The sequence below is a fragment of the Laetiporus sulphureus genome, assembly GCF_001632365.1.
Source record: "Laetiporus sulphureus 93-53 unplaced genomic scaffold LAESUscaffold_17, whole genome shotgun sequence".
Taxonomy (NCBI): Eukaryota; Fungi; Basidiomycota; class Agaricomycetes; order Polyporales; family Laetiporaceae; genus Laetiporus; species Laetiporus sulphureus.
The window spans coordinates 187,054-199,791 of record NW_024468526.1 but is presented as its reverse complement, the minus strand read 5'-3'; the positions used below and the strand labels follow the sequence as shown (position 1 = coordinate 199,791).

At 52.2% G+C, this 12,738-nt stretch overlaps 4 protein-coding genes across 4 annotated transcripts; 1 reads left to right on the top strand and 3 right to left on the bottom strand.

Moving 5' to 3' along the window:
• Nucleotides 1-277: 277 nt before the first annotated feature.
• LAESUDRAFT_652307 (uncharacterized protein) lies at nucleotides 278-481 on the bottom strand (the record flags this gene model as incomplete). The annotated part of the gene is made up of 1 exon (XM_040904355.1): nucleotides 278-481. A coding segment is annotated over one exon (204 nt), but the record flags the coding sequence as incomplete, so codon positions are not given.
• A 3,134-nt stretch (nucleotides 482-3,615) lies between these two features.
• On the bottom strand, nucleotides 3,616-5,775 carry LAESUDRAFT_725322 (uncharacterized protein). Its single transcript, XM_040908803.1, has 3 exons — nucleotides 5,339-5,775; nucleotides 3,908-4,464; nucleotides 3,616-3,854 (listed from the first exon to the last, which is right to left on the bottom strand). The coding sequence occupies exons 1-3, from the start codon at nucleotides 5,427-5,429 to the stop codon at nucleotides 3,828-3,830; spliced, it is 675 nt and encodes a 224-aa protein (XP_040764744.1). The 5' UTR covers nucleotides 5,430-5,775; the 3' UTR covers nucleotides 3,616-3,827.
• A 1,583-nt stretch (nucleotides 5,776-7,358) lies between these two features.
• LAESUDRAFT_713835 (uncharacterized protein) lies at nucleotides 7,359-8,452 on the top strand (the record flags this gene model as incomplete). Its single annotated transcript, XM_040907021.1, has 5 exons — nucleotides 7,359-7,527; nucleotides 7,721-7,839; nucleotides 7,901-7,917; nucleotides 7,983-8,099; nucleotides 8,341-8,452. 5 exons carry the CDS (start codon nucleotides 7,359-7,361, stop codon nucleotides 8,450-8,452), a joined length of 534 nt encoding a protein of 177 aa, XP_040764743.1.
• Nucleotides 8,453-11,387: 2,935 nt separating this feature from the next.
• On the bottom strand, nucleotides 11,388-12,396 carry LAESUDRAFT_758825 (uncharacterized protein; the record flags this gene model as incomplete). Its single annotated transcript, XM_040912502.1, has 2 exons — nucleotides 11,388-11,704; nucleotides 11,775-12,396. The coding sequence occupies 2 exons, from the start codon at nucleotides 12,394-12,396 to the stop codon at nucleotides 11,388-11,390; spliced, it is 939 nt and encodes a 312-aa protein (XP_040764742.1).
• Between the last annotated feature and the right edge of the window lie 342 nt (nucleotides 12,397-12,738).

The following is a 12,738-nucleotide window of genomic DNA, read 5'->3' as shown; positions in this document are numbered from 1 at the left end:
AATGCGAGAATATGTGCGTGGCACGCGACTCGACGTCCAGCAGTTTCAGCATCGTGACGCCCGGAAACGTGATGGCCAGCGCGTTCAAAAAATCATCCGAGATCCACGTTGTCGGATTGAAGCTATTCAGTGTCAGATGGTGCACCTGCTCGAGCCGTGACAGGGAATGCCCGACCTCGAGCATGTTCATATTGCCGAACACGTTGCCGACGACCTCCAGCGCGCGTACGGATCTACAAAAGTTCACGAGCCGGTAGGTCTCCTCGCCCATTACGTTCAGGAGGTGAGAAAAGTAGCAGAACTGACTCATGTCCGCGAGGCGTATGGAGTGAAAGAGATGCAGTCTCGTCGTCGGCAGCCACGCGCGGCAGACAAGACTGCAGACCTTGAGCGTGAGGAAATCGGCATGCAGATGGTCTAAGATCGCGTCGTGAATCTCCTGTGGGAGACGGAAGGACGCGGGCGGTGGGTCGACTTCCATGAACACGCTATAGTCATAGTAGAGTGGGAAAGGAGCCCGCAGGGACTTCAACACCAAATGAAGACTAGGGCCATTCAGCAAGGGAGGAGGCTGCTCTCCCCAAGGCGGATGATCTCCCCAAACCCAAGGCGGCTGCTCTGGAGAGATCCGTGCTGACTGACTGGGTGTCATGGATAATGGCAATTTTCCGGGGTCAGTTGGCGCGTCGACAAGGCCAAGACTCTGCTCGGGAGATTTTAGTAACTGAGGCACGGCACTGGAGTGATAACTCTGCGCCAAAGAATGAGGGTATATCCAAGGTCGCTCCGTTGGAGGAATGTGTGCTGGCTGCGCCATGGATTGCGATGGATTGCCATAGGCTGGCGAGTTGGGATAGCTGGGGCCCTGATTGGGAATCTGTAGCAAGGATGTGGGAGTATAATATGGATCTGTAGGATTTATAGATGCCATCTGTGCGTAGTAAGTGGAGGGCTGATAGAGTGAGCGAGGGACGAGAGTTCGGGGCTAGCTACCGCGTTCTGTACGCGAATACGTCTGATTTAGTGGTTGCTGCTTTTAAGAGGAATGTCGCACCTTGCCAGAGGCCTGGGATTAAACGCCGCTCATGATCTGAGCACTCGGTGGCCTTGGCCTCATTTATAGTGCGATCCCGAACGACGAACAGATTGCCACAGTGCCACGTGCTTGAGTGGCCATAAGCGCTCCCAATCTGGCAGTGGCCACACAACAACATCAAACTGATTTGATTTTTCATTTCCGTTCAGAAGCAAAATGTATTCCCACATTCATTCTCAGTTATATCTATACATTGTAGTACAGGTTCTGGTATCATATGCATCCACTATCCACTTGTCCTAGCGGTGCATTGTAGGATGCCATCTGTACAATAGCGCAACCTGAAGAGACAATGAGATGAAAAGAATCTGAGACGTCGACACGATGCGGCTCTTGAAAAACACGCAGGTACTCCATTAGCGCGATTTGGGTGTCCAATCAAAGGCATGGACTGGAGGCCACTTTTGCATGTCGACCATGTGGCCGCCACAGATCTGTGCCGGCCATGTTAGCGCCGGTGTGCCGTCCGTTCACGTGGTGCCACAGCAGAGTACTGCCGAAGAGCATATTCTCTCTTATGTTGCCAGAATTTCGTCATCGTGACTATGAGTACAAAGACTGGATAAATCTGGCTCACGGTATCAAGATGATTCGGAGCATCGGCGATCAAATCGCGGTACCGGAAGATGGAATTGCACCGAGCAGTGGGTTAGACGACGGTAATAGATATGCTTCAGGAACGCATCTCTAACGTCTAGGTGAATTGTCAATTTGGCTTTCCCATCTCCCAAAAACATCGATGCCCACCTCTTTGAAAAGAAGGTAGCGCTCTGTCGGTGGAAGAACACAAACTTCTGCACCTGCTCGATCAACCCATCCAGCATCGCTTCTTCCAGTATGCCACCATACATCTCGTGAAACATCGCCGACAAGTCCATGACTCGTAGCGGGCCATGTCGGCATCGAATCTACTACCTTATAAACAAGACTACCATGATGGTAAACGCAAATCACTTGTTCCGTGAAAAGCCCAATCGCAGCGTGAGAAAAATCCTACCGTCTCGTAGCCTCGTGGCGTAGCCACTGTGGCTGCACGTGAATAGTGCCCCGTGATCTCATTTCTATTTCACGTGACTCTTACGGCGCGTCGCGACGCGCTCTTTTGACCTTTCTTGGCCGATTTCCTGGGCCAGTTGCATTTCTCAGTTTGCATTGCCCTCGATCTTTTCCAAGTTTCTTCTCTCCCCAGTATACATTTATCCGGCGTTCAACTCCAGTAAATTGCTCTGATTTTCACATTGTTCCTCTATTCTGTAATGGTGTCCTCTCTCTCGGGCTCGGAGGCGAATGTCTCGAACATCCCATTCCACCAATAATTTGGACTCTTCTGCTTGCGAATGAGCCGCTAGTGCACAAACATCTTCCATGACTGTCGCGCAATGCTAGATTGCCATGAACATAGGGCCATGGTTTAGCTAGCCTCGATGATCTTGCACAAGACAGTACCGACGACTCATTGGCTGTACAAGGAGTCCCACGGTAAGTTCAAGTTCATAAAATGTGATTAGCCTTGAAGTTGAACCTATTCTCGGTTCTACTTAGCCCGCTGCCGAGTGTATCGAGAGCTCAACATGATAGCACGTCGTTAGCGTCGAGGATCCAGTATTATAGATTGCCCTGCGATCTTTCAGTATGTACTTGAATTGGGAGCAAGCGATGGCAGAGAAATAGATAGCATTGCACCGAGATAGCGTGACTGCACCGAATTTGTGCGAGTTCGTTACAACGCTCAAGATCATCAAGCAAACCGGTCTCGCTGTGCGTGCAAGTAGAAGGCATTGCGGCAGAGCAAGAAGATGCTCACAACGATCACTGTTCGAAAATGTCACCAGCACTGCAATGTCCACGGCGTTGGAACGTTTGACGCGAAGCATACATGAAGACCAGACCGAAGCGGTAATGTGTCTACCGACGCATTAGACCTTGCAAAGCATCAGCACTTTAGGTTAAAAAAAATGAACGCCTCATCGATCCATGCGAGGATCTCCATTGCGTGAGGAAGACATTCAATTCCCCAATATCTCAAGCAAGCTCAGAAAAAGCAGCCCAAGTCGCGTTAACGTCTAGCAAGTCATAACATAGGATGAAGACAGCATACCGCACGCGAACGCAAGCAACGCTAATGCAGAGATATTTTTGCAAGCAAGAAGATCATTCACCAAAGTCGAGAGCAAAGATAGCAGTATGGACCCACGATCCCAAACTGGGCCGACAATGAGCGCATCGTTACGGAAGCAAAGAAACTGCACAGCTTACAATATAATAAAACTTTGTGTGCCAACGTCCTCTCGAAGACACTGCAACTAACGGATCCATCACGACCTTGCGGATCTTAACGCGACACTCTTCCAGATCTCATCCAACTGCAAGTCGCACATCGAACGATCCTGAATGTCGAGTTCAGAGGCCAGCCCGCCACAATGCGTGTCTTATCAATGAGCCGTTGACTACTGCAACTCATTGTAGAACATATGCATCGATTAGCGTTCGTCGGAGGAGAAGACAGAAGGGACACTCACAGGAACTATTCGGAGTAATCCAGCGATGACGGTGGAGAGGAGAGAATCCTTCCGTTCTGCGAGCTATCAGAGAAGTATGTGCACGAACTCACGACAACATTGAACTCCAGACGATGCTGAAGATGGAGCCGTCTCGATCTCCACAAGCGGTACTCAAAGCTCCGAATTGACGACGGCGTTGACCAGAAGCTGCGCGGTGGGCGCTTCCAGCGTTAAGCGTTAGAATAGTCAACCGCCGCCTAGGAAGAAAGATCGAGTAATCAACGGCAGAGTCAGCAAGGCAAACACGCACTATCTGGACAAACGAAGCGGCTTTGTCATCGAGTAGAATAGATCCCCTTCTCGATAGCTTGAACGATAGCAGAGCAGACGCAGAATCCAGTACTCTAGTGTGCGAATCCGTCAAGCGAACAGAAATAGGCTGCAGCTCAGAGTTGCCACCAGTCAAGACGGAGCTGATAAATGACGTGGCTGCGGCAGCTGTGTTCAAGGCCGCCAATTGGGAGTGCTGAGACGGCGGGGGACTTTCAACTAGTACCCTGAAGTAGTGTAATGAGTGCGTTGGAGCGGCCCATGGGCTGTAGACAGTCGAGGATCCATCGTTCCGTAGCATCCAACGAGAACAGAGAATTACGCAGGGGCAGCGGACTTGGTCTCTGCGCGCGGGGAAAGGCATGTATTGAAGCGGCGCACAGCCAGACGATGCGACGCCCTTATTTTGTTCCCGCGGCTCCCCCGCAACCCTGGTGACTTTGCTTCCGCGAACAATGTCGCGCGCCAGCTTATCTTCACCTGCTACCTCTTGCTGCGGCTTCAAAATTCGAACGGTCGACACACGCGTCGAGTCCACTGCAGAATGCAAGAAAATCAGCCATCAATAAATTCAAAGGCAGCGGAATTAGAGGGTGCAAATGCTGCTGTGAGCGGTGCGCTTGGCGTCCCGAGGGCGCAGCTAATGGACCACACGGGTGATCAACATCTAAACTCAAGTTTTGTGGGCCCAACATAGATATTGTATGGATGATTCAACTCGCGTCCGACGTCGACCCGTTATGAACGACATATCGATCCACAGATACCCATCGCCGATCGGCCTCTTCATCTCATGAAATGCGGTACTCCATATAGGACGCCTCGGAATATCAATGTGAGACATTGAGTTATGCCTCTCAACTAATTATTCTGCTTCCTAGGACAAATTTCGCCCCATAACGACCTCTCTGCAGGAAAGGGAGCACGGACCCAACAACATTGTCACGGGTGACAGGATGTCACAGCAAGCGCCCAATGCGGTTTGTGGCCCGTTCGTCTATAGATGATGGATGATTCAATTTGTATATTGTGTATCCCCACATATCGACCCCGTGGGTGATACAGTAGATGAAGGACCATCAAAATCCCATGTGGCATACAGTAAATCCCAACCCCCAAGACAGGATGTCCGTCAAGACCACTCTCCAAGCGAGCAATATGACGCTCGGACAGCACCTTTTATATGGCAACGTTAGGCCGCGGATGCAGGATGCTTGAGGCAGTCTGCCTCGCATCCAGCGCCAGCACGAGACGCGCTACAGCATGTCACAGAGATGCTCTTCAGCTCCACATTCGGATATGCGATGTGAAGGGACAATCGCATCGCACTCCACCCTTTTTCATCAGATCCAAACCGCGCAGATACCTTTCTGAAAGAGGAGCGAGACTATGCAGGTCGAGCAGGACATACCTCTGTCTGTCTCGATAACGAACGACGTCGAAGACTGTCGTTCACGACTCTCGCGTAGTAACATACACTCCCCATGCTGTCCATGAGACATCGAGTCAACCCTCCAGGCAGCATTGTCTTGGGAGGCGCGAGTAGTACAGGCCGCTGCACCGTACGCGGTGGTTGCAGAGGTTCAAGTCGCCTCCGCTCGTGTCGACAACACCGGAGATTTTCAGCACTCGCATGTGCCTCACGCCAGCCCTCTTCTTGGTTATGGGTTCGAAAATGGGATCCTGGAAGCCATCGAGCAACCTCAGAGAACCTTTCAACCGCAAAGTTTGTCGAGGGAAATTAACCAGCTCGATAAAGATAGGAGCAGAGAAACCTTTCGGCACAGATCCAGTCGATCTTCAGCAATCCTTCTCTGAGTGTTTCTACGAGATGTGGGACGACCGTCGAATTGTTGAGCAAGCAGAGGCGGCTGGTGGCACGGAGGAGGAGGAGGAGCACGGAGGTCACCGGTCACCGCGCAGATCATGCGCCACAAAGTTCGTAGCGCCACCGCTCGCATGCGAGCAGCCACGCACGAGGGCTGAGGCGACTTGGTGGCGACGCCTACTCGAAACGACGTCGACGGAGCTCTGATACTTTACCATTGCATATATACTCTGTCCACTTCCTACCATGTACCGCCTGGCGACTTGCTGCAAACACACTCTGCTCGACCCGCGACGCGCCGCCGTCCTGCCGCCATGTTCGATCCCGAAGTGCCCCTTCGCTAGCTCTCCGAACATCATGCGCACATGGAATACTCGCGATGGCATCTTTCAATCTTCACCTCCTTATGCATTTCTCGCCAAACTCGCTTACTTGTGCTTCCGAAGTGACAGGAAATCGCGCACAAGGCAGCTCCGGTCGATCAAAGTCTCCACTGCCCTCCATTCAACTTGCGACTCGTATGCTCTGTATTGTCCTCTCGCCTGCATGGACGCATCTGTGCCGTCGATAGAAGATATAGCGATGAATCGATGAGGTCTCGCAGCTGCGATGGCAAGTCCAACTTACATGTAGACAATCTGCTGTGCACACGGACGCTCATCGTCTCTTGTAGTCTTACCGTAAGATGGACAAGCCCACGAGATCACAAAGCATCTCTTCTCTTTCAGTCTGCGACTTTGATGGACATTGCAGACCGATGGACGGCTGTCCAGCAATGCGAAACCCGAAAGACGGCTGGCATTTTCAGCCTCAGGCGTTGCGGTGCCCACACACAAACCCGGTTCGCTGCTCAAGCTCAGAACTGCAGTCATTGTTTTTTTTTTTTTGTTTTTTTTTTGGCATTTAGCAGTCATTGTCGGGAGCAGGCTTCTAAATATTATTTACAAGACTCAGGCGGAATGCCACATGAGAAGTTGAAAATAATATCAACCGCATTCTTTTTCGCTATCTCTTCACATTTGAACGGTACAAAAAGTCGTCGAGAGATCGTCCAGCGAGAGGACCACTGTCGACTTGAAGCACTACCCTTCGCTTACCACACCCACGAAGAGGCACCGTATTCACATTGTGCCATAATCCTCTCGCTTCTTCGTTCGCTCGTGCTTGACCCACTTCCACATACGGTATCTGCATATCATCGATGAACTACTGCAAGTCGTTGTCCTCAGTCCGCGCAGCAGATTGTTCAGGCATGGCTTCCTTCAAAACGAGCTCGCACCACATCGTGTACGAAGTTCAGTCTGATGCCATGCCAGGGCGTGGTCTGCATCCTCGCGGGCTGGACTTATCGTTACTGTCTCACATTGCGGGTTGGATGCTGTGGATTGATTCAAATCGATGGCCCTATAGATGGTGGCCCCCTTCACCTGTGCCAGCGATACTCATATCCTTTACATCCGACAATGCTTCTATAAATCGGTGCTCAGCTTTCATTCTGCGACAATACTCCTCTTCGGCATTGCCTTTCATCAGCTCAAGCGCTCCCCTACGTGGATGTGAGGAATAGAGCTCATTAGGCAGACTCAATACCTCGGAAATCCCGATGATCAGCAGAGCCATATGTCCCGTTGCCTGCATGGGACGCCTGACAATCAGCAGAGACATGCATTTTCACCTCCATTGCTTGCCTTTCGTTTGGGTGCTGGACGACACTCAGCCTCTTGACCGGCTGCTTATGCCGGAGAAGATAACGACGTTCGAAAGGAGAGAAGGTTCGTGCTGCGGAACGATTTCGACCATCTTCGCCGTATGTTGCACTCAATACTGACTTGCCACTCAGAGACCTACATCTCCTCGAGACCCGGATCCTGGATTGAAAGCTCAAAATTGTCGAAAAAATCAAGGCTGGTGTTCTTACATTGATTCTAATCACGCCACATCCCTCTGATTCACGTTCACCCGCAGACGCCCCGGTTTTGTTCAAGAATCAAGAACTGAATACCGAGGCTCAAGACCCTCTTGTTCAAGAATCAAGAACTGAATACCAAGGCTCAAGACCCTCTCGAAAGAACCAAAGACATATTGTACGTGTCCCAAGCTCTCCTCGCTCGGTCTGCGATCTAATGATGGCTTCATTTGCCTCAGCTGAGGACCGAACGATGGTAATTCCCCGCAGAGTGCTACTGAGGATCTGAGCAAAGAACTGACTTGTAGTTGTACGATCCAGGACGCGGGGACCGGGACTAGAAGGAACAGGCTGGCAGAGGACATGTATGGATGGCAAGGGAATAGAACGCGTTGACAAAGAGCTCTGTGGTGCAGTGCGACAAGACTCAACAGTTGGGTGAGTGATTGCGAGAACACGTGTGATGTCCGACGCCGCATCCAAGCTCCAGCCCCCAAGCGTAAGTGAAAGGACGACAACTTGTCAACAACCTGCGCACGCAAGTTCACTCGACGTGGCGGTGCATCTCTTCCGACTTCATCACTCCGGTGCTTACGCAGCTCAAACGATCCCTGGGAACGAAATTATCTCTCACTATGCAATTTGAGCGACGCTGAGTACTACGATCCCAGGAAATCAGGATCCTGGAAAATTGGTTGACTGCTGGCAAGGAAACGATGCCGTTCGATTCCGAGGCTATGCCAATGAAAGCATATCGTCCAGGATGGAGGTTGAAAACTATGGATGGCTAAATTATCTTCGCGAGCGGTGTCTCTTTTAGGAGGGGGCATGCACTTGCCAGTATGTAGGTCGCTTCCAATACCTGTAAACATTGAACGCGCTGCTGGATCCGCGCGCATAAGTGCCAAAAGTGGCAACTCCGCGGTTGTGCAGACATCACCACTCCCTGCGGGTCCTCACTGACTCGTGAGCACCACTCAATGAGACGTCGAATTATCGCCAATCATACACCGATTTTTCAGGATACAATAACGATTCCGACATCCTGCCGCATCTCATCCAGCTTTCACCCGCGTGTCGGGGCATTCGCTCTGTTCTTACTGTTCTACGATTATACTGCACTCACGTCGGATGTCGACTCGGTCTGGCATCCTCCCCAGGTAGGCTGCCCCTTGGGGCGCTATCCTCGACTATCTTCACGATGACTTCCTCACACCCGGACTCTGCAGTCTCACATGCTGTGTTTGGCTCTCTACCACTCGGCTACATGTCTTTCCATGGATTTAAATCAAGGACGCTGATCAACATGTGCGATCGTGAAATTCCCTTGACGAATTCGATTTGCCGTCCGACTTGCTGGTCGATCCCAAAAGTTACAGTCGCACAAGTTCGTTTCTGAACGGCCCTCTCGATGACTTCGACATGCGCCTGGTGCCCATGGACTATCGCGTCTTAGACGAACACAAAAGTATATTGAATTCATAGCTCGCGGCAGAAGATGTCTAGTAGGGCTTTCAGACGCGTTGTCAGGTGCTTCTTCCGTACGGGTTATTTGATTGCTGGACGTTACATCTGACAGTCCCGATATGGTCCTGCAGCAGTGAAATCTCTCTCCACTGCTCATGTTACTGGACGTGTGCCGCATACGGTGGGGCACGATAGAAGCGCCGCCCAGTAAGTTACAGGTGGTGATTCGCCGTTCAGCGAACGCCTTCAACCTGCTCTGCAGACCTCGCCAGATCAACCGGCTTGGCGGCGCTGGGGATACACCATGGGCGCATCGGATGGCGACATGGCTCTGCAAGTCTCGCGATCGCCTAGGTCCCCGTCATCTGTATTTTCATCAGTTCGAGTTTCATAATCCCAACTTCAGTGCCAGTTTCTTCCGGCAGGTGACAGGGACAGCGTCATGACTCTACGTCAGTTTCCTCACCCTCGATGGCAGTAGACTCTACACCGAGAGCCATCGTGAACACCGTCGACGTCGTGATGATGATGACCGGCGTTAGCTCACGATAGAGTCTCTCAGGTCTGTGTAGAGGTGTGGCTTGTCAGGCTTGCATCTCTACCCCTGACCGATCTTCGCAGACTGACCATCGCTCATGTATCTTTGTATGGACCAGCTGCTGATGATAACAGCGCATGGACCTCAATTGTTTTGCGAGTTGCACGCGAGAGACGTCCTGTCCTGTAAAATGTTTTGTTACTTTTATTACATCTACATCTCATTGTCAAATGATGATGATAGTTTCCATGTATATGGGCATAGCCGCGAGTCTGTTGGCGACCTCGTCTAATTGAGAACCCCGAACCCCCAGCGCAGGGATCGTTCAACTAGGCTGATGTGAACGTCTGCTTTGCCATGCTTATTCGCCGCGACCGCGACCGCGCTTCGTCGTGACCATTGAAGTTGAATTATACGAGGTGGCTGCGAACGACATGCAGGACGCGGAAGGTGAGATGTAGGTCTTCGAATGTAAGCCTCTCAGCTACATGGACAGGCCCCGCCCCGAGGCGCTGTCGTTTCAACGTTCGTCAACGATAAAGGAGAGATGTGCCCGTCGAGCGTCGTTTGATTCCTGCACGTTCTGAAAAAAAAAGCCTTCACTTGCGTACGCTTGGATATGTGGGATGACGCTTCGAGAGTTGACGGTAACTCCTAGCCTGTATACGAACACGTAGTTTTACCGGATGTGATATACACAAAATGGAAGATCCTGTGTTCTCACCGTCACAATAGTTAGGACCCCTTTCGGCGTCTTCTGTGTGACGTTGGCGTTAGCACTGCTCCTAGGCCTGATTAGAGACGCGGCCCGCGTGGTTTGGCGTCCACGATTGGAGACTGGAGGAGATGGTGGTCACCGCATCACCGTTCTGTTGCGGTGTCATTAAGGGCGAACAAAATCGATGAAGACGGGTGGGGCGTCACATTCACGGCGGAGCCTGTGCTTATCTCCGATATGGCCTCGGTTATTGATACAACGAGGGTCGACCGAGAGTGGGGGACAGGGAGGATGACGAACGGCGGAGACCTCGATGAAAGGCTGCAGCTCCACCATCGCTCTCGTCTCGTCTGCCTCAGAGAGGATAGACCGTCCGGATTGCATCGCATCGCGCAGCTTTGAGAAGGGAAGAGGAGGACACACCGACGAAGATCCATATGATGCGGGACGTAGATACGCTCTAACTCCGTCACTCACGGCATGTCCAATGCTCCACCTGCTATTCGGTCATTATTCTACCGCTATCCGAGAAGGAACGGACGGAATACGAAGTAAGCGACAAGACGGCTGGCAACTTGCAATGATCTGTGAGCGACCCTGTCGTGGGTTATGTCAGATAAACAGAGACACAAATGGAAGGCCTGATGGATTAATTGGAGATAATCCGGTCAGGTGAAGTCGTAGGATCAATCTGCTGCTTGCGGAGTCGAGGTCGGGATCAGCACTCGCATGCAGAGTCTGATGAAACGCCATGCCAGCGTTAAATTTGGAACAGACGAGAGGCATCTCAGCGCATACGCTGCAACTCCGCAAGAACGGGGGTCTCGGAACAATCACTGACCGTGGTATCATGCACACATTCATGGTACGGCATGGATCGGTCAAACTGAGTATCAAACGAAGAATTGACCTGTACAAGGAGCATCTGACCAGTGCTAGTGAGCGCTGAAGCTCGGGGAGGATGTGAAGCTGTTGGGTCGGAGAGGGGTGAGCATGAATTTGATTATTGACGTTGGCCTTGTGATTGGACAGGATAGGCTCCGAGAACGTCATTGGCGTAGTGCGCGCGGCCCACATCCGCTTGGACGAGCTGCGATACGCAATCAAAAGTCGAGGCAAGCAGAGTCCCGCTCGACATTTGTAGGACAGGCGGAACTAAATGGTTGGGCGAGAGCACATCGACGAGACACGAGACGAACATAGGAGCAGCCAATTCCAGACGCAGCGCACATGACGAGGCGGGCGAAGGGAGTGGCGGAGAGCTTAGCGCTGGAGAGAGAGCGTCGGGAGGCGTACCGTAAGGCGACGGCGGCGTCGGCCCTATGAATCCGCCCGATCACGCCTCCCCGACATCCCGATCGTTTACAGGATCTTGCCTAATCCGGCCTACTTTGGTGCCAAATCGCATCCTCCCGTTCCGACGCCGAAAGGTCGCACGCCCAGCGGCGAGGGCCGGGAGGACTCGCGCGCCAATGCCAGGCACATCGCCGCGCACGATCCCGCCACGTAGAATTCACTCGGTGCGTCCTCTCTCTTCCAATGCGTTCTCCGCTGCCCTGTCTCCATCGTCCCGCTCCTTTCCTGATCCTGATGTTCGCGCCCTGCAACCCTCCGGCAACCCTCGACCCGAGGCTTGGCGTCCGACGTCTGCGCAGTTCTTCTTCGGAATCGGTAGGACGTCGCCCGGTTATAGTCCGTGCCCGACGTGAGCGGCCGCTGCTGCCATGTGCTGCCACAACACAGAGATAACGACCGGCTTTTCCGGATGCCTCAAAGGACCACACGGCTACCTCTGTCAGCGGTGTCAACGTACCTCGCTGATAAGATCTCTCGGATCGCGCCATCGCAACGGATACGACCCGATGGACAACATCGTACTTGATCAATTTTAGCACCTGCCAGTGTCCGAAGGCGAGAAACGGTGTCGCAAGACAGAACTGACCGATAGCGCAATTCCTCAGCGACTTCAAGATGAGCGTAGCATGATAGGCAGCGGAGGCGTCCATATTCATGCTTTCGGTGCTCGTATCATTCCTCTCCCAATTCGACTCTGGTTAGACAATCATGCTCAACCCCCGTCGCGACGTTCAACATGCTAGTCACCGATAGCTGACGAGCGCCATGGTTGACGACGATCTCATCAGTGACAGCCGCGTCAGGTTCGTGCTCTGCGTTTCATGACTTCATTGCTTGACCTGCGTTTCATGCTAAAGAAGAACCTAGACTGGATGCAATGTCGAATGTTCCAGCACCTAGGTCATTTACCATACACTGCGACAATGTAGGGGCGACTTCCGACGATCGCTGAAGGCCGCCGTGGCTCTCACTAAGTCGCGTGCCACTCTGCACAGCGG

What these genes read in the sequence shown, in the direction of transcription:
- LAESUDRAFT_725322 (XM_040908803.1), bottom strand. Translation starts at nt 5,429, where the DNA reads ATGTCTCATGGACAGCATGGGGAGTGTATGTTACTACGCGAGAGTCGT. An exon ending in CGTTATCGAGACAGACAGAG is followed by an intron (nt 4,465 to 5,338) that starts GTATGTCCTGCT and finishes TGCATTCTGCAG; the next exon opens with TGGACTCGACGCGTGTGTCG. An exon ending in CCGCTTCGTTTGTCCAGATA is followed by an intron (nt 3,855 to 3,907) that starts GTGCGTGTTTGC and finishes CTTTCTTCCTAG; the next exon opens with GCGGCGGTTGACTATTCTAA.